General features: G+C 38.0%; 2 protein-coding genes across 3 annotated transcripts; one reads left to right on the top strand and one right to left on the bottom strand.

Moving 5' to 3' along the window:
- Positions 1 to 7,262: 7,262 nt before the first annotated feature.
- LOC102716672 (B3 domain-containing protein Os03g0620500-like) lies at positions 7,263 to 14,959 on the bottom strand (the record flags this gene model as incomplete). The annotated part of the gene is given in 13 exon segments (XM_040521780.1): positions 7,263 to 7,687; positions 7,858 to 7,892; positions 7,895 to 8,056; positions 8,157 to 8,541; positions 9,843 to 10,060; positions 10,282 to 10,542; positions 10,545 to 10,701; positions 11,171 to 11,269; positions 11,272 to 11,396; positions 11,715 to 12,141; positions 13,165 to 13,198; positions 14,269 to 14,362; positions 14,836 to 14,959. Coding segments are annotated over 13 exon segments (2,367 nt in total), but the record flags the coding sequence as incomplete, so codon positions are not given.
- Positions 14,960 to 17,972: 3,013 nt separating this feature from the next.
- On the top strand, positions 17,973 to 26,118 carry LOC102708225 (anaphase-promoting complex subunit 5). Of its 2 annotated transcripts, XM_006650248.3 has the most exons (20): positions 17,973 to 18,269; positions 18,664 to 18,823; positions 18,929 to 19,044; positions 19,161 to 19,404; positions 20,153 to 20,246; positions 20,350 to 20,428; positions 20,532 to 20,617; positions 21,146 to 21,278; positions 21,376 to 21,408; positions 22,109 to 22,363; positions 22,760 to 22,837; positions 22,941 to 23,215; positions 23,560 to 23,619; positions 23,708 to 23,775; positions 23,844 to 23,949; positions 24,049 to 24,190; positions 24,526 to 24,624; positions 24,719 to 24,983; positions 25,249 to 25,316; positions 25,416 to 26,118. In XM_006650248.3, exons 1-20 carry the CDS (start codon positions 18,027 to 18,029, stop codon positions 25,569 to 25,571), a joined length of 2,760 nt encoding a protein of 919 aa, XP_006650311.2. In that variant the 5' UTR covers positions 17,973 to 18,026; the 3' UTR covers positions 25,572 to 26,118. The 2 variants fall into 2 exon arrangements, with proteins under 2 accessions (XP_006650311.2, XP_040378332.1); XM_040522398.1 differs by lacking the exon at positions 17,973 to 18,269 and having other exon boundaries at positions 18,771 to 18,823; positions 18,904 to 19,044.

The following is a 26,118-nucleotide window of genomic DNA, read 5'->3' as shown; positions in this document are numbered from 1 at the left end:
CTTCTGAGTTCTGACTCACACCTGCACACAAAAGAAGTTGAGCCTACTTAATCTCAGGTATTCGCTTTCGTCAGCGCACACGATGCCATAAGATTATATTCGATCGATTAACCTCTCTTTCCATGAAAAAAAATTAGCTAACGACATGAGAACAGACAGCTTTCTTTCATTCAAAAACGAGAATAAGCACAACCACAGCGAAGAACAGAGGAAGAGACAGGAGCCCTGCAGGAAGAGATGAAGATGCAGAGAGACAGAGAGAGTTGCAGAAACAATAATGCTTCTTTGCTCCAGAAGAAAACACGTACACTTTTCTCAAACACCGGAATATGCAAGCAACAAGATTCACCAACCTGGAAAAGCATACGCGGAGATTGCTTCTGGAGTTCGTTCTCCAGATGGATGTGGAAGAAAATTTGAGGGGCGGGGGGGGGGGGTGTGGGAAGGCCAAGAGGTTCTAGACTGTCCAAATTCCAATCTTCAATATACTACGTTACCAGCTTTAGATTGTCCGTGAGCGTTAAATATTGTCCGCTGAAATTCCAATTTTTTTAATATTGCAGACATATTGTCGACTAGAAGCGTACTTGGAAATTGGAATCGAAGAGGCGCTCATAAATACCAACAGTGGAAATCGATCTACTCCTGCTACAGGCAGGTACAATAGCTCTATAAGCCAGCTACGTAGATAAAAGGAATCAGAGAGAAAAGACGTGGGCTACTAATTATGGACTCTAAGATAAAACATGTGTATGATATGTAGGACCATGTATTGATGTTTTGTAGATAACTATTATATTGTATGAGTTAGCTATTAGATTGACTATAAATAAATTAGAGCAAGACTAATAATATAGCCAATAAGCTGGCTATAAGACTTTTTATAGTCTTCTCTTAGCCTACTCATATACAAGTTAACTTTTCATCATTAATGCATGACCTACGTGTCACTCTTACAGAGTTTTTTGGTTCAGGTGCCCGAGCTGGCTACAAGCTTACAGACTGCTTACACTCTCTCTCATCCCCTCTCTCCTCCACATAAGTATTTAGCCAGCTTATAGCCTGCTATTATACTTGCTCTAATTTGCAGTTAGCTGTAGCACAGGGTTCAAGACGCAGTGTGTGTATGACATGTGAGACCATACATTAAGGCTTTGTAGGTAACTATTGTATAAATTGGCTACTAGGTTGGCTATAGCTGATTTAGAACTAGTAGTTGGCGGCTATACTATTGAATTTGCTTTTATATATATATATATATATATATATATATATATATATATATATATATATATATATATATATATATTATGTCTCTGCTGACCTCATCGATGACGTCAGTAGCATCAGCAGCAGCGTGAGCGACATCGGGCCTGTTTGGGGGAGTTTCTCTCAGCTGCAGCTTTTCTCAGAAGCTGCTTCTGCCAGAAGCTGCCCCAAACGGTTCATAACTTCTGAGAATCTATAGTTACAGATTCTGGAAAATGAACTAAGAATCTAGAATCTGGAGAAGCTGGGTTTAGGAGCTTTTCCAGATTCTCAGAAGCTGGCTACCAAGCAGCTACTTCTCAGAATCTAAAGCTCCCCCAAACAGGCTCATCCTCCCGTGCGAGTGCGACAAAGCCTTGGGTCAGGAGCAGCAGCAACGTCCGCCATAGGCCGTGGGTTGCGCTCGGTCGCCGTCCTGTCAGGCCGCTTCGCGCTCGTGGCCCAGTCACGCGTGCTCGTCGTCGGCCCACTCACGAATAATAAAAAAGGAAGATACTACAAGTACCGGTGCCAGGGACCGAACCCGAGTCACTAGGGTGACAAAAAAAACTCACCACTGTACTACAACGAATATTGTTAAACTCAAGCAGCGAAGCTAGCTTCCAGCGTTTTAGACTGGTTCATCCTTCTACCCGTAAAAATTTGTTGATAATTAGACAACGCTTTTCGTTGTCTGGAATTAGTATGAACTTTGCCTCTACCACCGGTTGCTAAGCATATATGTCTATTAGCATGGTTTTCAAATTGTTTTTCTACCGAATAAGATAAGTCACTCGCTTGATACCTGTTATTATACCTTTTTAACTATTAAACGGTGTGTTTATGGAAAACTTTTCATATAAAAGTTTCTTAAATAAATAATTTTTCTATAATTTAATATTTGTTTTTTAAATGAAGCATATATTACCTCTGCTATAGAAAGAGTGTATTTTTTGCCTGTCTACGTTTAAGATTTGATCCTCCGTCTTATTTAAAAAAGTTTCATGATTAGTATTTTATTGTTACGTGCAAAATACACGTGCGTTGTAAAATAGATAAATGCTTTTATTATTAACTATTTTTGTATATACTCAATGGTAACAAATAATGATCCACGCCGTGCATGTAGATTTAAATGGTATTTTTTCCACTTCATGTATTGCGTATGTATTTAGTCATCCTTGTGCAAGTTGTACTTTTCTCATGTTCGTGCCATTGTTAATGCATTTTGCTTTGCTGAATCTAAATTCAAAATTTTTGAATTTATATATTTTCATCACAACATATCTGGTCAAGGTAAGCCCATGTAAAAGTTTATTATAAGTACATACAATATTCAACCAATCAAATAAAAACACATTCCCAAATTAAGAAAAAAAGTGTCCACTTTTTAAAATCACCATTAAATCAATATTTATAATTGGTACCACTAATATTTTCAATAACGTTCGCTGCACATATTTAGATAGGGATGAAGTTAATAAATTTTAGATCTTTTTCTAAAAAAAAACAGCATTGTATTGAAGTTGACGCTAAATAGTTAAATTCATTAATATAATTTTTTTTTGCACATTCCAAAAATAAAATAAAATTGTATGGTTAAAGCCGGTTGCAACGCAGGATATTTTGCTAGTATATATATATATATATATATATATATATATATATATATATATATATATATATATATATATATATATATTCCTTTTTTTCTCTTACTTTCCTATGATTAATAAGAGATTTTCTAGCCCGTAAGAATAAATATGGTGACTCTTCTTTATATATATATATATATATGCGGTTGTATATGGCCCTATCGTCTATTGATGTCCCTATCGTCTAGTGGTTCAGGACATCTCTTTTAAGGAGGCAGCGGGGATTCGACTTCCCCTGGGGGTAGGGAGTATTATGAAAGGAGGTTAATCATAAATTATCAAAAACCCTAGAATAAATTCTTCCTGGGTCGATGTCCGAGCGGTTAATGGGGACGGACTGTAAATTCGTTGACGATATGTCTACGCTGGTTCAAATCCAGCTCGGCCCAAAAATCTAGGGCTTCGTGAATATGAACTAAAGGATAAAGAGAAAAGAGGAATATATATATATATAAAGAAGAGTCACCATATTTATTCTTACGGGCCAGAAAATCTCTTATTAATCACATGAAAGTAAGAGGAAAAAAAGGAAAGAGTAGATTAGTAGGTACCGTATACGGACAAGGAGTTTTTTTAGGAGATATGATCTGATCTACATTAGTAGATAATGTACACAAGCACTATCGAGTCACGATTTTTTTGGAATCGGACGCTTAAAAAAGAACGTGATTTTTCTTTTTGGTACGGACACGTACATCTCGAGGTTTTATAAGAGAGAAAGAAAAGAAAGTGATTTTTGGAATTGGACACCGTTTCTATAAGAGAAAAAAGGAAAAATCAATCAAACAGAGATCAATCGGACAAATATTTGCTATAAAAGAAAAGATCAGGTCAATATATCAGATTTTTATTTTTTTTAGCAATAAAAAAGAAAAGATGAATCGGATATATCGAAACTAGGACTTAAAAAAATTGGAAAAGAAATGGATGAGAATCAGGACTTTGGAAACGGACAAATATACTTTGTAAGGTGTGTGAAACACCTTGGATATCATGTGAGAAAAAGATTTATAAGTTACCAATTTATTTTGTAAATCGTGATGAAACTAAAAGGTTGGATATCGTGCCAGATTAAACAAAAAATTAAATCTCATATGCCTAAAAATATTTACTTTATTTTAAAAGTGAACGCTATGTTATTTAAAACAGAGTATGCACGATCACAAATAAGTAATATATATGTGAAAGAATACAACTAGATATAAAGTGAAGATGATAATATTAATATGAAGATGGAGGGAAGAAGAGATATTATGTCATAAATTTTATATAACTTTGATCTATTGTATTATTATTTTTAGATTTATTATATTATTAAGATAATATAAAAAACTCATTGTTTTACATGCGTGGAGCATCAAATATAAAAGTTTGATCTAAGTTAGATTCAAGTTTAAAACTATATTACCACTTCTAATATTTATATTTTATAATACAATATGAACTATATTTGATATATATAATTTTATAACGAAGTTAGCCGTACAGTTTGCGCGGGGCATGATGCTATGATGCTTGTTAATCTCTAACAGATAGAACTAACTAGCTAACACAGCATATCTTTAATCCTAACAAAACTTGATCCAAGCCAAAGTCCACACCGATGCCATCAGCCCTCCATCCGCATGCCGGCCTCCGTGTTACAGACAACGTCCTGACATCGCCGCCGTCGATACGAAATTCCGACCACGACAAGTTAGGAGTACCCACATTATAATATTTCATTGTTTTTTCTTGAGTTTAAATGAAATAATGGGAAATTCGTCAATGAGAACTCAAGGTTTTTTTCTCTGAGAGGATGAGAACTCAAGTTTTATAACGGTATATTCTCTTCAGCTCATTATTGTGCATTTACAACCCCCAAAAAAAAACTTTTACTTATTCCTATATTTATATGTCAAATTTTAAATCTTAAATCTTAAATTTAGAGTTGATTTTGAGGGTTTTTTCACCGAAGTTTGTTTTCCAGTACTGACTTTTAGATCACCAAGAATTTATATATAAAACTTTTATTTATAAATTATTTTTTATCCGTAAATATGTTATTTAAAAAAAAAAAACGATCACCCCTTACATGTGTGGTCTACCGGTATTGTCCAGCCTAGGTGACGAGGCACATTTAGTTGCGATCCGTAATATTTTGTCTTGTGACGAAAATATAGTGGAAATTTTAGCGACGGACATCGGGTGGCGCTGATCCTAACCAAGAGGTGGCTCTACCGATGCAGTTACATGATTTGTGGTCATTGTTAGAAGGTACAAACAAATGAAAATAACGGTTAAAACCTAAAAAAATGGCTTAAAAACAGTATTATAAGAAATTGATATATAGAATTTTATTTTGGCAAAAAGCGTACTGTTTAAAAGCTCAGGAAATATGCCCACTAATCCATTCATCCCTTTCTTAAAAAATAATTCTTTCTTTTCATACTATATATTTTCTTGATAAAATGTTAAATCACTTGAATATACATACCAACCTCATCTTTTCACCTATGCTTATACCTAGAAAACAATATTTGAATTTAGAACTTAAATTTGAAGTCAATTTTAAGATTTTTTTTATCGTAGTTTATTTTTTAGCCTTTAGTTTTCTATATCGTTAATAACGCGTATATAAAAGTTTTAACCATAAATTATTTTTTAATCATCAAAAAATCATTTCGCTTTTGCCTAATATATGACAAGAGATGAGACTGCCTCCGACAGAATGGGAAAACATCATGTCTTTGGCGGATTGTCGTGTGAATTTCATGCATTTAAAACAATTTTACGCTGGGCAAATTTATAAGGAGAAATCATGAAATATTCTGGCATTGTACTAGTGCACCCAGGGGAGGCTGAGGGCCTGGGCGGGAGGGGCGGCACCTACGGCCTCAGGCGGAAGGGGGCCAAAAAAAATTATATTTATATACTTATGTAGTTTGATTTTTATATTTATTTTTAAAAAATAGATGATTAATCCACTATCTATTAGTATGATTAGTAGCCCTATCATTTACTTGCTGGTTTTTTATCATAGCCAAAATTTAAATTTTAAAATTAATATTAGAGTTGATTTTAAGTATTCTTATTGTAGTTTACTTTTTCCAGCATTATCTTCTAAATTTCTAAGAACACAAATACAAAGTTTTAATTATAGATTATTGTTTGTTAATTCGCTTTATTTTTTATTCAATTTCTTAATTTTAGTTTTCAATTTAGTGTCGTGATTATTTATTAAAATTTAGAAATGAGACTAAATTGTAAGTTAACTCTTAAGAGTTAATATTTGGTCTATCACATTAATGATGTTTGTTGCGTCACTTTAGAGTATAAATAATTAAATAATATATATTACAAGTAAAAATATTTAGTCTAAAAGGCTTATGGCACCGAGTTTTCCTAGGGCCCTCGAAATTGTAGAGTTAGCCCTAACTGCAGCAAAGACATGTTACACCAGTTGGGCCAACTGAACCCACACACTCCAAGCAAAGGCAGACATAGTACGAGATAGTAGAGTTAACCGTCAGACTATCAAAAATTTAACACTGCAGCATTAAGGATGTATTTGGTTTCAGGGATGTAATAGGTTGGGATGGAGCCAACCCATTCCTGGCCTTGTTTGTAGGGCTGTCAACGAGCCGAGCTCGAGCGAGCTGGCCTGTCCAGGCTCGAGCTCGACATAGGCTCGAATCGAGCCTAGCAAACCTTCGAGTCTTAGACAGGCTCGGCTCAAGCTCGGTTAGGCACGTGAGCTCGGCTCGAGCTCAGTTTGAGTATATATATATTGTCAAGCTCAGTTTGAGTCTTAGACAGGCTCGGCTCAAGCTCGCGAGCTTCTGGTCAGGCTCGGGCTCGGCTCGTTAGGAGCTCAACCCGAGCTCGAACCGAGCCTAAAATGAGCCAAGCTCGAGCAGCTCTCGAGCTTCGAGCTTTTTTGACAGCCCTACTTGTTTGGTTGGTAGATAGGTGGTGCTCTCGAGTTTGGAGCTTTTTTATAGCCCTACTTGTTTGGTTGGTAGATATGTGGGATGGGTTGAACCCAGAAGAGGAATATTCCTCTCAGATCTAGGTCCAATTCATCTAACCAAAACAGTGGAACGGATCCATCCCAGGACGGTTCGGCAACGCTAGAGTTTTTATATTGTTTGTTGATGCATCATTTGATATTGTTTAACAAGTGAATATATTTATGATGAGACCTAAATTGATATCAAACTTGTTGCACTTACACTGCACGTGTATATGTGATATTTATTATGAAATATCCATTTTATTTCATTAAAATTATTTAAATTATTTTAAATGTATAACCATGTATTTAAGTACTTTAGGTTATTCATATATTAATCCTAGTATTAATTATATCATTTTGAATGTGAGAGATAGCCTCACTAACTTATTGTGGAGAGGTAATCATGTTCAATCATCTTACGTTCATCCCTTAAACCACAGAAAATAGAACCAACTCATCTTGCAAAACAAAGATGGATCCAACTCATCTCCACCTAGTATACTAACCAAACACCAACCTAAGAGATCTACAGAAGCAGTAACTACTTGCGAATGATATGGACGTTCATGGTGTACGAGTTCTCGTCGACACTCAGCAGTTCAAAGAGGCATGCGTCGACTACCTGCAGCCCATTGTCTCCTGCGAACTTTTTCCATCCTCTGGAAAGCATTCTCAGATCGTGCTTGTTGACACGAAACCATACCTGCCAGCTCTTGCCTCCTCGTCGAAGCGTTACCATTTGGTGCTCGCGTGGAAGGTATTTGCTGGCATAGTTCCTGCAGATTGCCTGATTTGCAGAGTAGGAGAGAATTGCTTTAGATTTTGAAAAAAAAATTCAAACATATTGTAACAACGAAGAACCAATTGGCATGTGCTTCCAACTGATATTAGACCAACGAATTAAGAGATCAGAGAGTTCACAGAAATTGCACTCGTTAAGCATGTAAAAATTCTTACCAGATAACAAGGGACTCGACTAATGTTGGCTTTGTCATGGCAGCCACAAAAACAGGGTACTTGGAATGGACAGCTCTGGCCTTGATCTCTTCTACTTTCATCCTGTGCACCTCAGTTAGCAGTTTTGTAGGAGGAGAGAACACAACACTGCTTGAAGCAGGTGTTTCTTGATCATCTTCTGGGGAAGAAGCAGGTTTCTCTACTGACAGGTAAAAGATGATACATGATGTTGACAAAATGTAATAAAGGGAGTGGATTAGTTCTTTACTGCTACAATCAAGGGGAATGGTGTAATGGACCTGTCTTCATCTTCTTGCTGCATTTGTCTGTGCCATCCATTTCAATCAGATGGTTATCGGAGCTGCTTGAGGTTTCAATTGGGTCTCCTTGCATGGTTTGGACATGCCGGCCAAATTTGACAGCATTGAGTGATGATGCTTTCACACAGCCGCTTGGATCAAAGATTTTAACCTTGAATTGTGAATTGCCAATGTATCTGAATACCAGAAAGTCACCCATCTTCAGGTCATGAGAGTTGGCAAATGCGGCCCACCCTGCTGTAAGGACCAACTTTTTTGAGCTTTTGGCAACAAGAACACTGCAAGTGCTACCATTACATGCCTTTAGTTTGATGGTTCCTTGGATCTTGTCCCTGAAATTTTGTGCAAATTTGTATGGTATGGTCTGCAACAACAAGAATATATAAAGTATTCACAATCTCTTTGAAGTAAGATGAAAAATACAAATGCATTGCTTAGAAAATTACTTCTTTCATTCAACAAAAAGGGCAGGTCTTTAGCCTCGATGCAAACATAGAATCGACAAAACAAAGGCTCAAAACTTTGTACTTGACGTAGAAATTTGCAACGAATTGCAATGGACTGACAGACAAGTAGGCACCTCTGGATAAACACATTGCACTGTAAGAGCAACCTTAATCATCATCATTTAGAAATAACCATGAAGCTACACAAACAAAGTGCTAAGCAGAAGCTCTATGCTAACTTCTTCATCGCCAGTTAGCCACTGACGAAAGTGCCAAAAACTCCATTGCTTCTACTCGCTGTGACGAATGATGTAGACTGCCATGGTGAGCTTCCTGGCCCTCTCGTTGCTGACCATCAGCTGGAAGAGGCAGATGTCCTCCGTCCGCACGACGAAATCACGCCAGCCCAGGGTGAACATCCGGGCGTCGCATCATCTTCACTTGCCATGCCTTGCTCATCCCGCGTCAAGTTTTGCTCCTCCTCCGGGAGGTACCTTGTCGCGAACAAAAGTCTGTTTTTTTTTTCCGGATACGGTACAGTGTTTTTCAGTACGGCAACAGGTTAGATACTATAGCCTAACTAGCAGAGCTTGTTTGGATGGTTATTGTTCCAAGATAAGATGTGATAAAATGTCATATAAATTGAGGGCGTAATCATACAGCTATGGTGAAATGTATGAATTTCCAAGACAGCTAAAGAAATGGCATAGTTGAGTTGATTGCCCAAGATGTTGCTCAACTGGAAATAGCTCTAAACCCTCTTTGATTAATCAGAGCGTTTGATAATAAATTCGTTGTGTTCTCACTCTGTTTTTATGGCGGTTTCTTTCCTCAGAGGATAATCCTCTAAAAAACACTTCTATGTGCTTTGTTGAGAATGAGTATTTTTTTCATCTTTGAGGAGATACCATGAGATATCACTGTTTTATATGTAAAATTTGGTACCTTTTAATATCGAAGATACCAAAAGGTATTAAATTTTACAGAAAAAACATTGATACCTCCTGATACCTTCTTTAAAGATGATAAAATTGCTCAAGGAGAAGATATCCATATCCTGCAGCCCTTTCTTGGGGAAAAAAAGGACTGCTGAATAAAGGGTGATACTGAATAGATGCAGACATCTTGCATAATACTAGAAAACAACTACAGCCTACTGACAAGTAGTAGTAATAAATACTAAATAGCAATGCAGAAAATAGAAAAGAGCAAGACTTACTATAATGTAGAGCCCGTCGGTACCAACGTTGATTTTGCTCATTATTGACACATAAATGGGAACATCAGATTGAATGGAGTGAACAATCTCTTCCACTTTCGTCATTTGTTCCGCAGTCAGGGAAGCTCTATCTGACAAAACGTAATGCTTAGAGCTTCCACCAGAGTCATCGAAACCGAGAGGTTCCTGGCGCTTTCCTTGATTGTTGTTGCATTGATCTGAACTAACAATTTCTCGTCAACAAATAATTCACATGTACTAACTCCCCCCGTTCCATATTATAAGACTCTCCGCTTTATCTAGATTCATTCATATATCAATGTATATGCTTTGTATATGTATTTAGATTCATTACCAGAAAGTCTTATAATATGAAACGGAGGGAATAAAACATAGGAGCAGGAACAACAGCGCGTCACAATATTCGAGTCTAACATACCATCATCTAGTTCCTCCTTGAAACCGGTTGTCGAAATGCCGTTTGTCCCTCTCCTGTCTTCATTCGAGCTTGCTCGTCTGGCACCAGTCACTCTTGGTCTCATTCTGCAATCTCTTGAGTCAATTCTTTTAGGACTAGCGCGGAGTGTGCCTAAGGAGTGAGATTTTGTTTCACAGAGTAGATGGACTGTTGCTCTGAATTTTCTCCCAGTAAACTTTCTTAGGTGAAAGACGCAGATATCTCCCTCCTCCAAATGGTTGCACGAACGAAGTCTATCCAATGCCCTTGAAGGATGTACCCAACTTGATCTTTCCTAATGTAAAACCTGGGATGCCACTTCTTGTTCTTGCCTTGACACTTAAGAGTGATGGTTTGACTTGTACGTCGAAAGTGTTCAGATGCATAATTCTTAGCAATTACCTGATCCAGACAGAATTTGATGCTGTAAATTCATTTTCATATTCTGATCCTACATAATTTATGGTTTTTGATGTAACGAAAGAGGAAATTAAAGATAACTTTAGGAACATTGTGCAAAGGTGTACAGACCATAGCAACCTAAATGGCTTCTCTACTTAAAAATAAAATCCAAAACCTGCATTTGCTGTCGATCACCTTTTTTTTAAAAAAAGGATTTATCCATTACAGGACTTGAATAACCATACATGATGCATTTTACTCATCTTCTACCAATTATGGGCTAGCTTCTGAAATGATTGTTGATGCATGTATCTAATTCACTGTGTTGTGTCTCTTTCACTACATAAAATAAATTTATACCGTGTAAACTACATGGAATAAAGGATTCATTCATAAGATTGCAATAGTTGCCATATGTAGGATTTATAGCCTATGTATGCATACTTCACTAAAAAAAAGTAGAACCTACAAGAGTAGGGTGATGTGAATTAACATTGCTATGCTTAATGGTAGTCACATATAGAGGAACTTCAGGTCGAATATCCTCCACAAGCATATCTATTTTTTCTCCTCCTGTGCTGCAGATAGACTAGTCCCACGCGACAAGATATAACCAGGCACTGCAGGTGTCTGAGGATCAACCAGATCATCAAATAATTCATGTTCAGAAGTACTGCTCTCAGTGGCCTCCTCTCCTGTGCATTTTTAGCAAGGAAAATAGGAAACTGCACTTCCCAGAGAACTGTAAAATCTAACTATAATAGATTTGCTCTGGTCCAACAAAAAGTACCTCGAGGTACCGATACCTCGAGGCACCAAATCATTTCTCACCATTGGATCTAGCTGAGTAGGATGTGTGTTGTTAGATCCAACGATCAGAAACGATTTGGTGCCTTGAGGTACCGATACCTCGAGTTACCTTTTGTTACATTTTGTTGGATGCTCAACATATAAATGTGCAGCTGAAGCATAGTTCAAAAAGGATCACAGAGAAGAAAATCAACAATTTAAACCTGATTCCCCAGATGAAGATGATGCTGCCAATTTCGCAGTTTTACCACGCAGATTGTCACGGCGTCTTTCACCCCCTGAGGATTGTGTGGAATCATCTTGACTGCTGCTTGAAATATCGATATGATCTACATTTATTTCTCGAGCACTAGATGCCATTTTTTTGCCAGCACAGGAAAATACTTTCTCACATCCATCAGAATCAAGGAATGTAACCTCAAAGCGGGAATTCTCAATGTGACGGAACAATAGGGAGTCACTCTCTTCTATCTGATGGGCATCTGCAAATGCCTCCCGTCCGCACTGGAGAACAGTCTTGTTCATGTGCTTGGTAACTTTGACAACATACACGTTACCCTTGGGGGATTCTAGTTCAATGGTTCTTGATATCTTCCCTCCAAATTGGTTCAAGAACTTGTTTGGTATGATCTGTAGAAAAGAATAATGAAACATAATGGTGGGAACAGAAACCACTCCTAGTTTCCAACAACAGTGAGGGCAAAGGAAAAATATGATGTAAAATATAGCATTTGATGTCAATGAGAAGTCCACAATGAAATGACAAAGAGCAATTTTACAGTCCTTGAGAAGGTACTATGAGGTACCAAAATTTTATACTGAAAATTTAGTACCTCTCAGTACCTACTCAAGTACTATAAAATTGCTCACAAAACATTGTTATTTAGAACACATCTAGAACTTAGGGATGTTTGTTATAATAGTCCATGATAAACTGCTATTATGAAACTCATGGTTTTAATTCGTGAATGTTGTGGGATAGTGACGGGGGTGTGATCTTCACATCCTGCAGGGCACTAGGTACATTCCACGATGCTTTTGAAGCTGAACTGATGGCCTGCCGTGAAGGGTTGCTTCTAGCATCGTCTTGGACTCTTCTTCCAATCATCCTGGAAACAGACTGTGAAGAGGCAAAGAATGTAATCATTTCTTCGATGACCGACCGATCGAGGCTGGCTCTTCTAATGAGAGAAGTTCGACAGATTATCTCTGGAAGGCGGAATGTGTGTGTTAGGAAGATTCACCGAACTCAGAATAGAGTTAGTCATGTTCTTGCTAATCTAGGAAGAACAGGTTCTCATACCGGCTTCTGGTTTGGTCACGAGCGTAATCCTGTTCAACAGTACATCCTAGACGATTGTAACTCTACTGTTTCTGAGTAATATATTTCCCCCTTCCCCGTAAAAAAAAAAAAAAAACCTCGTGAATGTTGTTCCCCTGCGCTTGCACAGCAGACATGATAAACTGCTATTATAAAACTCATGGTTTTAGCTTGTGGATTTTTCTCCCATGCTAGTTTGCATTGCAGTATGTTTCAGTATCATATCACTTGAAACTTAATCAAGTTCATCAAATCAGTAATAAACTAACCACATGCAACACCCAGACAATCCACCATGAGGTAGTGGCTAAAAGAGAGTGGTGCAATCTTACCATGCTATGCTCAAAATCAGCACGCATCTGTAAGATCATAAGCATGATTAATATTTTCTGATGAACAATTGGCTTGCGATTTGGTTTATAAATTGAATTTGGTTTGGAAACAATTAAGGTGTTGGTGCGAGTGTGTGTAACTAATGTGAGTCAGGTTGCGATATCTGTGCTCGGAAACGGTTGGTTTGTCTCTAATTGTGCAGGTGACTTGAGGTCAATATCGGACAATGGCGGTGGGATCGTGACTAGGCTCAGGGAGGAGCTAAGGTCCGGACGATCGAGGATGCCAGGTGACGATATTGAATACAAGTTGGCACATGGTGGAGCAACACCGTGTGGGATGGAATCGTAACGGGCTTCACATGTTGTGTGTGTAAGCGCCGGAAAAATCGGGAAGTAAATCGGATCAAAACTGGATGAGAAAAGGAAAGGAATTTGCTACAGGTTCGGACACTGTAGCAGCGTCGGATACTGTAGCGCACGGTACCGTAGCAACCGGATTACTGTAGCACACGGCACTGTAGCAACCGGATCGGATTACTGTAGCGCGGCGGTACTGTAGCAGTCGGACTACTGTAGCACGGCTGATTTTGGCATGTTGGATTTGATTAGGAAAACTAAGAGATGAGCCATATTAGTATAAGGAGTCCTACTCCTATTTGGTGATAGACTTTTCGATATAAATAGAGACCGAGGGGTATGCCCCCGGTGTGCTTTTGTGAGACTTAGTTGTTGATTCTAGATCGACGATTTTGATAGGAGTGCTGTTGGTGCACTTTGTAAATACCAGTTGATGCAATAAAGTCAAGATCATTCAATCTACGTTTTCGACTTTCATCTACTGGTGATTTTTTGGATTCCGACGATCCGATCGACGTCATAGGAGTGGCGCGATTCGATGATCTGCTCGGCGGCACATGAGCGGCGCGATCAAGGTAGCGGCGACACAGGAGCGACGTGATCAAGGTAGCAAGTCTTCGTCAATTTCTTCGACAGAGGTAATCCTTTATTCCACGAAAGATTTTTGGGTTTTGTTTTTCCCTACCATTCACCCCCCCTCTGGTAGGTTTGTTTGATCTTGTTCGATCCTACAGCATCTGCCTGTGGAAACATTTCATCTTTCCATTCAAATGGTCCACATATCTTCTGCAGCAATCACAAGATTTCTTCATCTGGGAACCTTGCCCAGCCGTGTGAACTGAAATATGTAGCTTCTGTCAGCTGCAGATGCAAACTAATCAACAAGCACTGTAATGTGCAACAAGTTCATCAAACCAAATCTAAACTCTAGCAAAAGGTAGTTTTGCCTTCATAAATATCACTGATGTATATGTCAGTTATAGCAATACTATATGTCACTCCTTATCCATATATCTCAGAGGTAGTATTCATGTGGTGTTACCCTCGACAGAACATTATATTTTAAAAAGGGCACTTAGAAAAGGAAAATTACATACAATTATTATATGTTTCTGCAGCAACTCAGAAAAGGTGCAGATCTATCAAAACTAACCAATAAATGGCACTAAATAAATCAAAACCAGGAATGATGCTGTTCATGTATCGATAGCATATAAAAAGAAACTAACAACCAACAACAGTCATGGTAGCTCTCTCTGCCCTCTTGCAGTTGGAACGAAGAAGGGCAGATGAGGGGGCACCTTACCTTACCTTTGCATACAAGTTCTACGAACTGATGGTGATGCAGAGAAGAAGCCCCGAAGCTACTGACAGTTATATACTGCACAAACCAGCATAAGTGATGGATGCAGTCAACGTGGATTATTATGAAGCATCATATCATTCAAAGAGAAACATAGAGAGAGATAAACCAAGGGTAGGAATGGCCATTTATTTTTAAAGAGAATCCCATGGAAAGACAGGTCAATAGATATAGCCTTGCACTGTATAGGAAGTATGCCACTTGAAGTTGGCAGAGAATCTCATGATTTGTTCCTATTGATTGTCCAGTCTGGTGCTTTATCACAAGGACATTGTGCCGCAATAGTTAGAGATGAAAAAAAGCCAAGATTTCTTTAAGAATAGTTACTGCTATTTCAAATAAAAATGGCGATCGATCGATGCAGGGGCCGGCGGGCGCGAGAGGGGTTTTATGGGGGGCGGCTTAATTGGGATTCAGACCATCGCGGATCCATGGTTACGCGATTTGCTTTAGTTTAGGGATAATACAGAAAAGGTCGTCGTATCCATCACACGATGATAACGAGAGGCCAGTAGCTGTTTTCTCCCGGTCGGTCATAACCTAACCACCTCTGACTTGCTCCGTCTAAGCTGAATCCCCTCTTCTCTCGCCGATCCCATTTGATTAGGAGAAACTTAAAATTCATTTCCTGCTATGATTAACCAAAATGCCTCGTGAGATCAGTTCTATAATAGTGCCGAATAATCAGTACATAACCCCTAATTTTATCCATATTAAGTACTCCCTCCGTTATATAATATAAATCATAACTATTTTTTCTATATCTCGTAATATAAGACGTGTATGGATTAACTAGCATATATCTTTTCTCTAAATTTAATTTATTTTAAATTCTTCACTATTGAAATATTCAATCACATTACATAGATGCGTCTAGATAATCTAAACGAGTATAGATGGTTATAGTATTTTCTTGGTTTTTGTTTTTATGAAAATTACGCCTTATATTATGGTATGGAGGGAGTAACTCATTAATTAAGAGATGAAACATGCAGCGCATCATCTCTATACTATTTACGGTGCACTAATTTTAACCATTCACGAGACAATCTATCTTTTCTCTTCCTCCTTTTCTCCTGAAGATTGTGTTAAAGAGCATCACTAAGAGAATGCTAATATTTTGATTTCTAAAAGTTTGTATTGGGTTAATATAAAAAAATATTAAGCATAAAATTTATGGCTTTCTCCAACAAAAATCTAAAAATGAATAACTTGTATTAGAAACAAGTATTTTTGCCCCAAATTTAGGAAACACGTGATTTAATTTTAGGCATGTGTAAATATTAGGAATGTTTTTAGAAACCATTTAAAGATATATTTTCTTGCTTAATTCCCAAATTCTAGTTTCATGGATCAATTTTAGACATTTTTTAGAGATGCTCTAAGGTATCACCCTTGCTTGAGAGGTGACTCATTCTCTCTTCCACCTTACCATCTAATACTACTCCCTCCATCCGAGTATAAAGAGATACATAGCTTCCCAATACAGATTTAGCACTAACAAGAATAGACCAAAATACCATTGCCAAATACAACCAATCAGTAACATTTCTCTAAAAACAAAAGGCAAGCGGACTAGCTACACCCCACCAAGTGAATAAACAAATAGAGAGAGACACCACCCTGCCGTGTAATACTCCATCAAGCAAGCATCCCTCGTTCAATTGCCTAGGAGTACTCCTAAAAATCGTTTTTTTCGGGGCACAATCTCTCTCCCGCTAATCACATTATACTACCTGCAGGATAGAGCGAGTACATGATATCTTGTTTATGTTAAAAGACACGTACTACTTATGTCACTCAAACCAAGAAAAAAAGCAAAACCATTTTAATTTAGGAGAAATTGAACAAATGATATTTTGGTAAAATGTCCTCTCCCCACTTGAGACTTTGTGAGTGGCATTTTAACAAATTTGATTTAGACAATGGAATTCTAGCAAAGTCTACTTTTTGAAGTTGGTGTACTAATTTGCACCTATCTACAATTTCATATACCGTGGATGCAATTTACTTATAAAAAATTATCTGATTTTTGTGATAGCTATTTAATAATATAAATGATAGAATTAATCATCACTGAAAAATATAATTTAGAAAAGTAAAATAAATTGCACAATTTAGTTGCAGCTTAGGAAGTAAGTGTGACGTAAATCGAGAAAAATCTGAGAGATTGGGTAAAAGAACACAACCTAGGTGCATGAGACATCTGAGAGCAAAGTGTAAAATTTTACCCTAATAAAATAAATGATAAACTTTTATATACCTCCCATGCCCCAAAATATAAGTATTTCAAAGACTTGAATTTCATACCACAATATAAGTATTTCTACCATGATTCTTATTATAAATTCAATCCTTCCAAAACCAATCATATGCTTAGAAAAAGGATATAATCAACTCAAAATTTAAAAATAAAGTGACTAAGAAGAACTTGTTAACATCTCTTTAATATCTACCAGAACTACTTATATTTTGTACCGGAAGTACGTAATTTTCATAAATCTCCACAGAACTATTTATATTTTGTACTGGAAGTACGGAATTTTCATATATAACCATATCATTCCTCTGTCCTAGAATAAAGCAAGCTTTTGACCATCTGTGTTCAACATTTGACCATCCGTTTTATTTAAAAAAAAGAAATTAAAAAAATTAGTCACACGTAAAATACTTATTGATGATTTATCATCTAATAAAATAAAAATATTAATTATATTTTTTAAATATGATAAAACATTAAATATTATAGCTAAAAAGTGAAATATTGGTTTATTTCGAGATGGAGCGAGTAGGAGAAAACGGGCTCCATCGTTTTACGGTTGTAACTGCTTATAAACCAAAATTTAAATTTTAGAACTTAATTTTAAACTTGATTTTATGATTTTTTTATCGTGGTTTGTTTTACACATTTTACTTTTAAATCGCTATGGACACGTATATAAAAAATTTAACTACATATTATTTTTCATTTACCAAAACGCGTTTTCGCTTATTCCTTAAAAAAGCGCAAACGAACACCGAAAAATAAGCAAAACGCATCCCAGTGAACAGTCGGACTTCCCACCTCTTCCCCCCGCCCCCAAACCCGAAACCTCAGCTGCTGCAAATTCAAAACCCTTCGTCCGTCACCGGCGGCGAGATGAACGTGTTCGCCGGGGTCGGCGCCGGCGGAGGCCCTGCGGGTAAGGAGGCGGTGCCGGCCGCTGGCGCCGGCGCCGGGGCGCTCCTGGAGCTGACCCCTCACAAGCTGGCGGTGTGCCACCTCGTGCAGGTCTTCGCGCCGCCGCCGCAGGCGGGTGTCTCGGCCCCCGCGCTGCCCTTCCCCTTCGAGTCCGTCGCCCACCACAACCGCCTCGGCCTCTTCCTCTTCGCCCTCACCCGCGTAAGTGTATCCGTATGCTTGCTCTCTTCTCTTCCCCCCAACCCCTCTCCCCCTCCTACTGAAAATGTCATGCCTGAACTTGGCTGCTGATGTGACCGTATAGCCATTGTAGATTCGAAATTTCCATTTCATTTGGTATGCTCGATTTGTGATTCGGTCTGGTAGGCGCTCATGAACCTGTCATTCATCGATTGCATGCATAGGTAATAGGCAATGCGCTTGGTCTGATATCTTCACGGTGATCTGTTCCGTGTTCTTTGAGGAACACTCATGTGATGTGACCAACTGTACATTATATTGTGACTGCTTTTTAATTAATGAGTAAAATTCCGCGTGCCCGAGCTGCCTATTTGTTTCAGATTCAATCAGATGGATGTCTAATTGTATCTTGTAGTCATGCAATGATTTTCGGGAACCTCCACTGGAAGAGCTTCTAAGGCAGCTGAAGGCGGTCGATGCTTTGGTTAATGGCTGGCTCTGTGAGCAGCTTACAAGTACCCTTTCTGCGCTTAATTCACCAGATGATCTGTTCAACTTTTTTGATAAGCTACGAGGTAAGATTTACAATATGGGTCGAGGTTTTGAGTCCTTAATAATGCATGATTAGGGAAATACTTCAAATAGATTAATAAAGTTTACTTTGCAATGCTTTTCTCCAGGCGTTCTATCTGCACCAGAAGGTGCAAATGTGGAAGACGAATTTCTGGATCCAAATAGCCAGCTTGGAATTTTTATTCGTTGCTGCATACTTTCCTTCAATACAATGACTTTTGAGGTACTACACCTACAAGCAGAGCTATCCATTCAAAACCTTTTTTTTAAAAATTTTTGTACTGTTGTCTTACATTTATTATTTAGGGCACTAAGTGTTCTTGCTAATTTTGGTTTTAGGGTGTCTGCCATCTTTTGGCAAATCTTGTGGAGTATTATAGCTCCACTGACGACTCATACGACTTGGCAGAAGATGAGGAATTTAACAGTGAAATAGAAATGAGCAACTTTATGGATGCAAATATTCATGCTAGGGATCGTATATTTGACAAATATAGTCAAGGCTATGCCCCTGAGAGCCATTTTGGAGAGAGCTCTTCATCTCTAGTAAATGTTCCAGCTTCACTCCATGGTTTTGAGGAAGGTAAACGTGAACCCTAAATCCTAACCTGGTAACTGGAATATAAAGCTAGATCAGAATTTGGAGTTCAATCAGTTTCTTTTTGTTATATCATCAGGTTTCATGAAACATGGTTACCTACCACAGGAATAAGTATTGACTTTAAAGTTAAAAGAAGTATTTGCTGCAAACATTCTGTTTTGATTCCATGCTTGAAGTGATTGCCTTCTAGTATATTAAAAATTTTATCATCTTGTGTTAGAAAAACAAAGCCCACTACATGTTTGCTACATACACCTGGCATTTAAATAGTGTCATCTAACTGCGTTACAGTTCTTAGCCTCCTTTTTTGTCATATAATCATTTGCCAACAGTAATACCAATGTTTAGCTCTGTGCTTGTTTCCCAATGGACCCCGGTTGTGAAAAGTGGACAATCTTTCATTTTTGTTATTTCAGAATGTGATTCAGGAGATTACAAAAATATCTTCTTCACAATTATCAGGATAAGCCTAGTATGCATGCAACTTTGAGTTACAAAAGAGTCTTAGAACTTTTCCTCCCGCACTCCACTTCTCAACAGTCCAATTGCAGGGTGACTATTGGATTGTGGGAATTTGTATTACTAAGATATGTATGTGGATGATTGTCAATATCAGTTTTTTCTTTCTCAATACTACATCCAATTGTATTTGAAAGATCTATCTTTGTTTTATCATACTGTTTGAGAATCTGTTTCTTCAAAGATATCTATAATTTGCTTTTTTTGCTAGCTAATATATTCAAGCCAGACGATAATCCAACTTGTCTGCGATCAAGATGGCAATTAGAGGCGTATCTTAACCAACAAGCTGATATTCTTGAAAAGTGAGTGCCCTCTACCACATTTAATCAGTTAATGCTACCACAAACTCGTCCTACTTGAAAAGCACATGAAGCAGATCCTTCAATAGCAACTCTTTTGCTGCAGGGATCCCAGTTCTGTCCCTTTGAATTCATTTAATGCCACTATGAGTCAGCTTCAGACATTAGCTCCAGAGCTCCATCGTGTAAGTCATGAACAGAGCAATACCTTAATCTACTATGAATCTATGCCGAACTACGAGGAGCTACTGGTCATGTTGGTTTATTGATCTATGTTCTACCTGCCAGGTCCAATTTTTGCAGTACTTGAATGCTCTTACCCACGATGACTATGTTGCTGCATTAGATAATCTTCATCGCTACTTTGATTACAGGTCTGTACCAAACTCCAATGATTCTATGATAGTGTTGAACATTCAGTCACTGGCTCATTGCTGGAGAGTCTCATGTTTTGACCACCTATTCTGTTCATTTTCAATGATTGGCAGTGCATTTGTTTTAGTTATTCAATGGTCCCTAAAGGCCTAAACATGCATGGCAATTACAGTAGTTGTTTTCAGTGAAGGAAGCATAGTGCCTAGACTCAAGCATGTTGTGAGCTATCTATAAAGCTCTTCCTGTTTTCTGCATTCAACAATGCTACCGTCTTTATCTCTGTATCACCATGATGAAATAAAATTGGAATGGGATAAATGGATAATACATATTTTTTTGGGATTATGATATATCTGTGAAGTCTTATTGTTGTATCATATTTTCTCAATCACTAATTTTCAAGTCTCTTTTATTGACAAACCAGGAACAAGCAGATGTGATAGTGACATGTTTTTTGCATATGCTTTGTCGAAAACACAGAAGCTCTTGTAAATATGTTCTGACATAGTTAATTTATGTGGATGTAGTGCAGGGATGCAAGGATTTTTCAGTCGTACTGTGTCTCCATTCCAAGATATTATTGTTGGGAAGTATGAGAGTGCTCTGCTCTGCTTAGGTAACTTGCACTGTTATTTTGGACATCCGAAGAAAGCCCTCGAGGTAATGTAAGGTGGTTGGTTTTTCTTATTTTACCCTGCCTAAATATTTCTAGGACCTAACTATTTCAATATGGTGCATTGCTTGCTGTCTCTTCCAGGCATTCACTGAAGCAGTTCGTGTTTCACAAATGGTCAGTTACTAGATTTGGTTCTTTCTCAAATAAGATTTTGTTTTACAATAAATTGAGTTGATCAATTATTTTACTGATTGTTCAGTCAATGTGGCTATTCTAGCAGGGTGCTGTACCTGTAATTCTGCTTACCTTCAACCAAACTTGGATGCATGAAATTGTTTTAGGGTCTATCTTTAGTTTTAAGTGATTCTACAATTTACTGGAAATGGCGTTGCGTGTGCGCACACATCAAAAAGACAAAAAAACTATCGCCTGATAAAATTTCATTATTGATTGTAAGTTTTGAGACTTTCTTGCCCTGAGTTTCAGCATAACCTGGAAAAACATAATCAGCCAATGGATTATAAAATATCTTACAGAGTTCTAAAAAGAAAAAATCTAGTGTATTTATGTGTTCTTTTGTCTAGTTCCCTCTACTGCCAAGGTGGTCTGAGAGTCTAAATGGACATCTCCATACTGTTAGGCACTTAGGCAATTAACCTATTGTGCAATTCCATGGCTTATCAGAATGTAAGATTGTCAGTCTTATTGCTGGATTAAGACATTGTATATAAGTCGGCTACTGCTTTTGGTATATGTTCTTGTACATATTGAACAAAATTTCTGGTGTATTATGTTTTAGGGACATTTAAATCTCTGTGAACTGCAAGCTTCTCTTCAGTTGGCTATTTTAACACATGCTTTAATTCTTTTCCAGAACAATGATGACTCATGCCTTGCCTATATATTAGGAGCTATTTCTAATCTATTATCAAAGATAGGAATGTCAAGCACAGTTGGAACAATTGGTTCTCCATACTCACTTGGAAATAACATTGGATTAGGCACACCGTTGTCCATTCAACAGCAGCTGCTTGTTCTTTTAAAGAGATCACTTAAGCGAGCTGATACCTTGAAACTTACAAGTTTGCTGTCTTTTGATCACCTCTCTCTTGCAAAATTTGATCTGAAGGTAAGATTCCTCTGGGTGTTATTTGGTTTTAAGATTGTTATGAATAGCACTTGTTATTCATCTAACAAAGATCTCATTCGTTAATGCCTAGTCATGCTTATGCTTGTTATTCATCTCATCCTAGTAATGGCAACATTCAGATGTCTCTCTCTGTACCAGTGTCCTCTGACATTAGTGTTCTGATCTTGAAAATGCTGTTGCAAGATACTCCCTCCGTCCCAAAATGTAGCTACCTAGTACCGGATTTGACACTTTCTAGTACAACGAATATGGAAATGCAAAGTGTCAGATCCGGTACTGATGGAGGGAGTAAGTTTTAGTTCAAATTTACATTTTAGTTTCGTTCATCCTTGTTTATCTCTACTTTTGTTCTGATTGTAAACCTTGCCTTGCCAGCATGTCCAAAGGCCACTGGTATCCTTTGGCCCTAATGCTTCTACAAAGCTTAGAACATGTCCTGCGGATGTTTGCAAGGTATGGTTCACTTAATATACCTGTGATAATATCGTTTGTCTCAACATACAGGTTGTATGCATTTACTTCTAACATAACCTTTTATCTTTTGGTTTAACTGCAGAATTTGAGATTAAGCTCACGTGTGTTGACTGACTTTGGCACAGATGGCTTGTCAGCAGCAAATGATAATGGTAGTTTTAGCACCTCATGGCTTAGTAATCTGTCTGCTGCTTCTAATTCTTGGTGTAGCAGCTCAACAAAATCTAGAAAACTACTTATGAATGACTTTGACAATTTCCATTTCCATGCACAACCAAGTCCAATACCTGCATCAGTATTGCAATTAGCTGGCTCAGCATATTTGCTGAGGGCCACTGCTTGGGAGCACTATGGGAGGTACTGATCTGTTTTTTGTTAATGACTTAATGCTTTCCATAAGAATAACAGCAGCAAATGTATGTGTTGTTTTGTGAGAATGCGGGGTGTTTGATAAGCAAGTACCAATTTCTTGCAAGATACAAAGGACATGATACTGAAGTAGCACATTGTTGGGGTTATTGGTACCAGTATAAAAACATCCCTACCTTTTGTGCTTTGTTGGCAACTTGCCAGTGGTGGTTACTTCGTACTTGAATGTATATTTAATTTTTTTGTGGTAAACGTCAGGTACATATGTACTACCCTTCCTAGAAATCTAATGTTTGTATTTTCCATCCATCTTTTGTTAACTGCCTTCACAGTGCTCCAATGGTTCGGATGAATTCGTTGGTCTATGCAACCTGCTTTGCTGATGCTGCAAGGTATCACATACAAAAAAAATGTTGATGTAGGCTATAACTTTCGCTGATCTGGATATGATATATGATGGTATTATATTTCTCTTTGCAGTTCATCAGATCTGTCCCTAGCATATGTCAAGCTAATTCAGCATTTAGCAACATTCAAAGGTTATTCAGGTAAGTTACCATCTGAACATGATGTGTGTTCCCACTCTATAGCCTTACATTCTCTTTTTGGTTTGCAGCGGCATTTTCTGCTCTCAAGCTTGCTGAAGAGAAGTTCCCATCATCAGCAAATTCACACATCCAGCTTCTTAAAATGCAATTGTTGCACGAGCGTGCCCTGCATCGGTAAAAATCTGTTTCTGCACTTCTTTAGATTCTTTTAGGGGCTGCAGTCCACATCCGCAATCTGATTTGTTATTATTTGGTAAAAAATGATCTATTTAGAGGGCACCTGAAAGTTGCGCAACAAATCTGTGATGAATTTGGTGTGCTGTCATCTTCTGTTAGTGGAGTAGACATTGAGCTGAAGACAGAAGCTAGGTTACGACATGCTCGTACGCTTCTTGCTGCAAAACAATTTAACCAGGTTTTGAATTTCATTTCTTATCATTACCTAAGAAGTGTGTTGTGCATCATTTATTTGTCCTTTGATTAAGAAGCCTGCCAAAACAATGCATTACAGATTACCTTTGTAAGCTCATTAATCTATATTCAGGTGCATTTAAACAACCCCCCCCCCCCCCCCCCCCCCCCATACACACACACACACACTCTTTCATTGTTCAAATGCAGTCCCTCGTTTTTCCATCATTTCAACCTCTTGTCCATCGTTTCAACCATTCTGCTTCCTGATTTTGTCTAGATCATGTCCAAAAGATCACAAAAATAAATATTGCTCTAATATTGTGGATCCTTGTGTAGGCAGCAAATGTGGCAAATTCTCTTTTCTCTACTTGCTACAAGTATAACATGCAGGTTGAGAATGCAAGTGTTCTTTTATTACTTGCAGAGATACATAAAGTAAGAAAAATAAATTTTGTGGAACTAGCATCTAATTTATGTTGTAATGCCCAATTGCCTACAAGGAAACTAATATTTTTATTGTTTTCCCCAGAATTCTGACAATGCAGTTGTTGGGCTCCCTTACGCATTAGCTAGTCAATCATTCTGCAAATCATTTAACTTAGATTTACTTGAAGCCTCAGCTACACTTACTCTCACTGAATTGTGGCTGGCTCTTGGATCAACCCATGCAAAGAGGGCCTTGAGTCTTATTTGTCAAAGCCTACCAATGATCCATGGTCATGGTGGACTTGAGCTGCGTGCCCGAGCTCACATAGTTCTTGCAAAATGCTATCTGTCTGATCCAAAATTCTCAGGTATTCCTAATCATGCTTTCCTATCAGACTATAAGTGCAGTTCCCTCCTGCATCATCTTAGTTTCCATATCATCAGCCTTTAGATGTGCCATATAGTACATAACAAAATGTTGCTGTTGCTTTTTGTATGCTTTTACTGAATGGCCATTGCATATAATCAGCCTGGATATATTTGAGTATTTGACATTACGGTTCATGAATATCTGAAGCTTGTAGGTTTTTCTTGTTTTAAAAAAACGGTCCATTTGTCCCTTCATTTTGGCAGTTTCCGAAGATCCGTCTTCTGTTCTAGATCCCTTAAACCAAGCCACAGAAGATCTTGAAGTTTTGGAGGTGAGCTGCCGGACACATCTTCAGTGCATTATTTCTGTTATCCTATACAAAAATGCTTTAGAAGTTCAGAGCTGATCAAGTAAATTCTCCACTGTGTAGTACCATGAAATGGCTGCAGAGGCATACTACCTAAAGGCAATGGTCTACAACAATCTAGGAAAACTAGATGAGAGGGAGGAAGCTGCAGCTTCTTTCAAGGAGCACACACTCGCCCTTGAAAATCCATATAACGAAGAGGACTCACTGGCTTGCTGAGACCATGAAGTGAAATGGCAAACTCCCGTTTGTCCAGCAGAATGCATTGTGCAGCCTGCCGTATATGTCCAAGACCTGCCTTGCTTCTGAGACAGCGGCGGACACCAACGGCGGCGACTGCGGTGGCCGGCAGCCTGAGATGGCGGAGAAGATCGATGGACACCGGCGGTGGTGGTGGAGCATCCATGATCCATTAATGTATGGACCATGTAGTTCGTACAGACAGCATCTGCGTACGGATGCCATGTTGCCGCCATGTTGCCGTGACATTCATAATGCATTAGTGGCATCTAGATGGAAAGTTGGAAGCGATCAGCATCAGATGTGCAATTTGCTAGCTGCTGCAAGCCTGCAACTCATCCGTCACTCTTCCATCGTTTTCTTTTGCCAAGCCACTACTATACAGTGTACATAAATACCATGGTTTGATAACTTTGAGGTTTGTTATGGTATTCAAGAAAGTGCCGGGAGATACTATCTTTGTTCTTTTCTATATCTCACTAGTTAAATACCCAAGTTAAATACCCATGATTTGTTATGGATTTTA

Source organism: Oryza brachyantha, chromosome 3 (assembly GCF_000231095.2).
Source record: "Oryza brachyantha chromosome 3, ObraRS2, whole genome shotgun sequence".
NCBI lineage: Eukaryota > Viridiplantae > Streptophyta > Magnoliopsida > Poales > Poaceae > Oryza > Oryza brachyantha.
Note: the sequence above shows the minus strand (reverse complement) of the source record. Positions and strands in the feature narration are given on the sequence as shown.

What these genes read in the sequence shown, in the direction of transcription:
- LOC102708225 (XM_006650248.3), top strand. Translation starts at nt 18,027, where the DNA reads ATGAACGTGTTCGCCGGGGTCGGCGCCGGCGGAGGCCCTGCGGGTAAG. An exon ending in TCCTCTTCGCCCTCACCCGC is followed by an intron (nt 18,270 to 18,663) that starts GTAAGTGTATCC and finishes TGTATCTTGTAG; the next exon opens with TCATGCAATGATTTTCGGGA. An exon ending in GTCCTGCGGATGTTTGCAAG is followed by an intron (nt 22,838 to 22,940) that starts GTATGGTTCACT and finishes GTTTAACTGCAG; the next exon opens with AATTTGAGATTAAGCTCACG.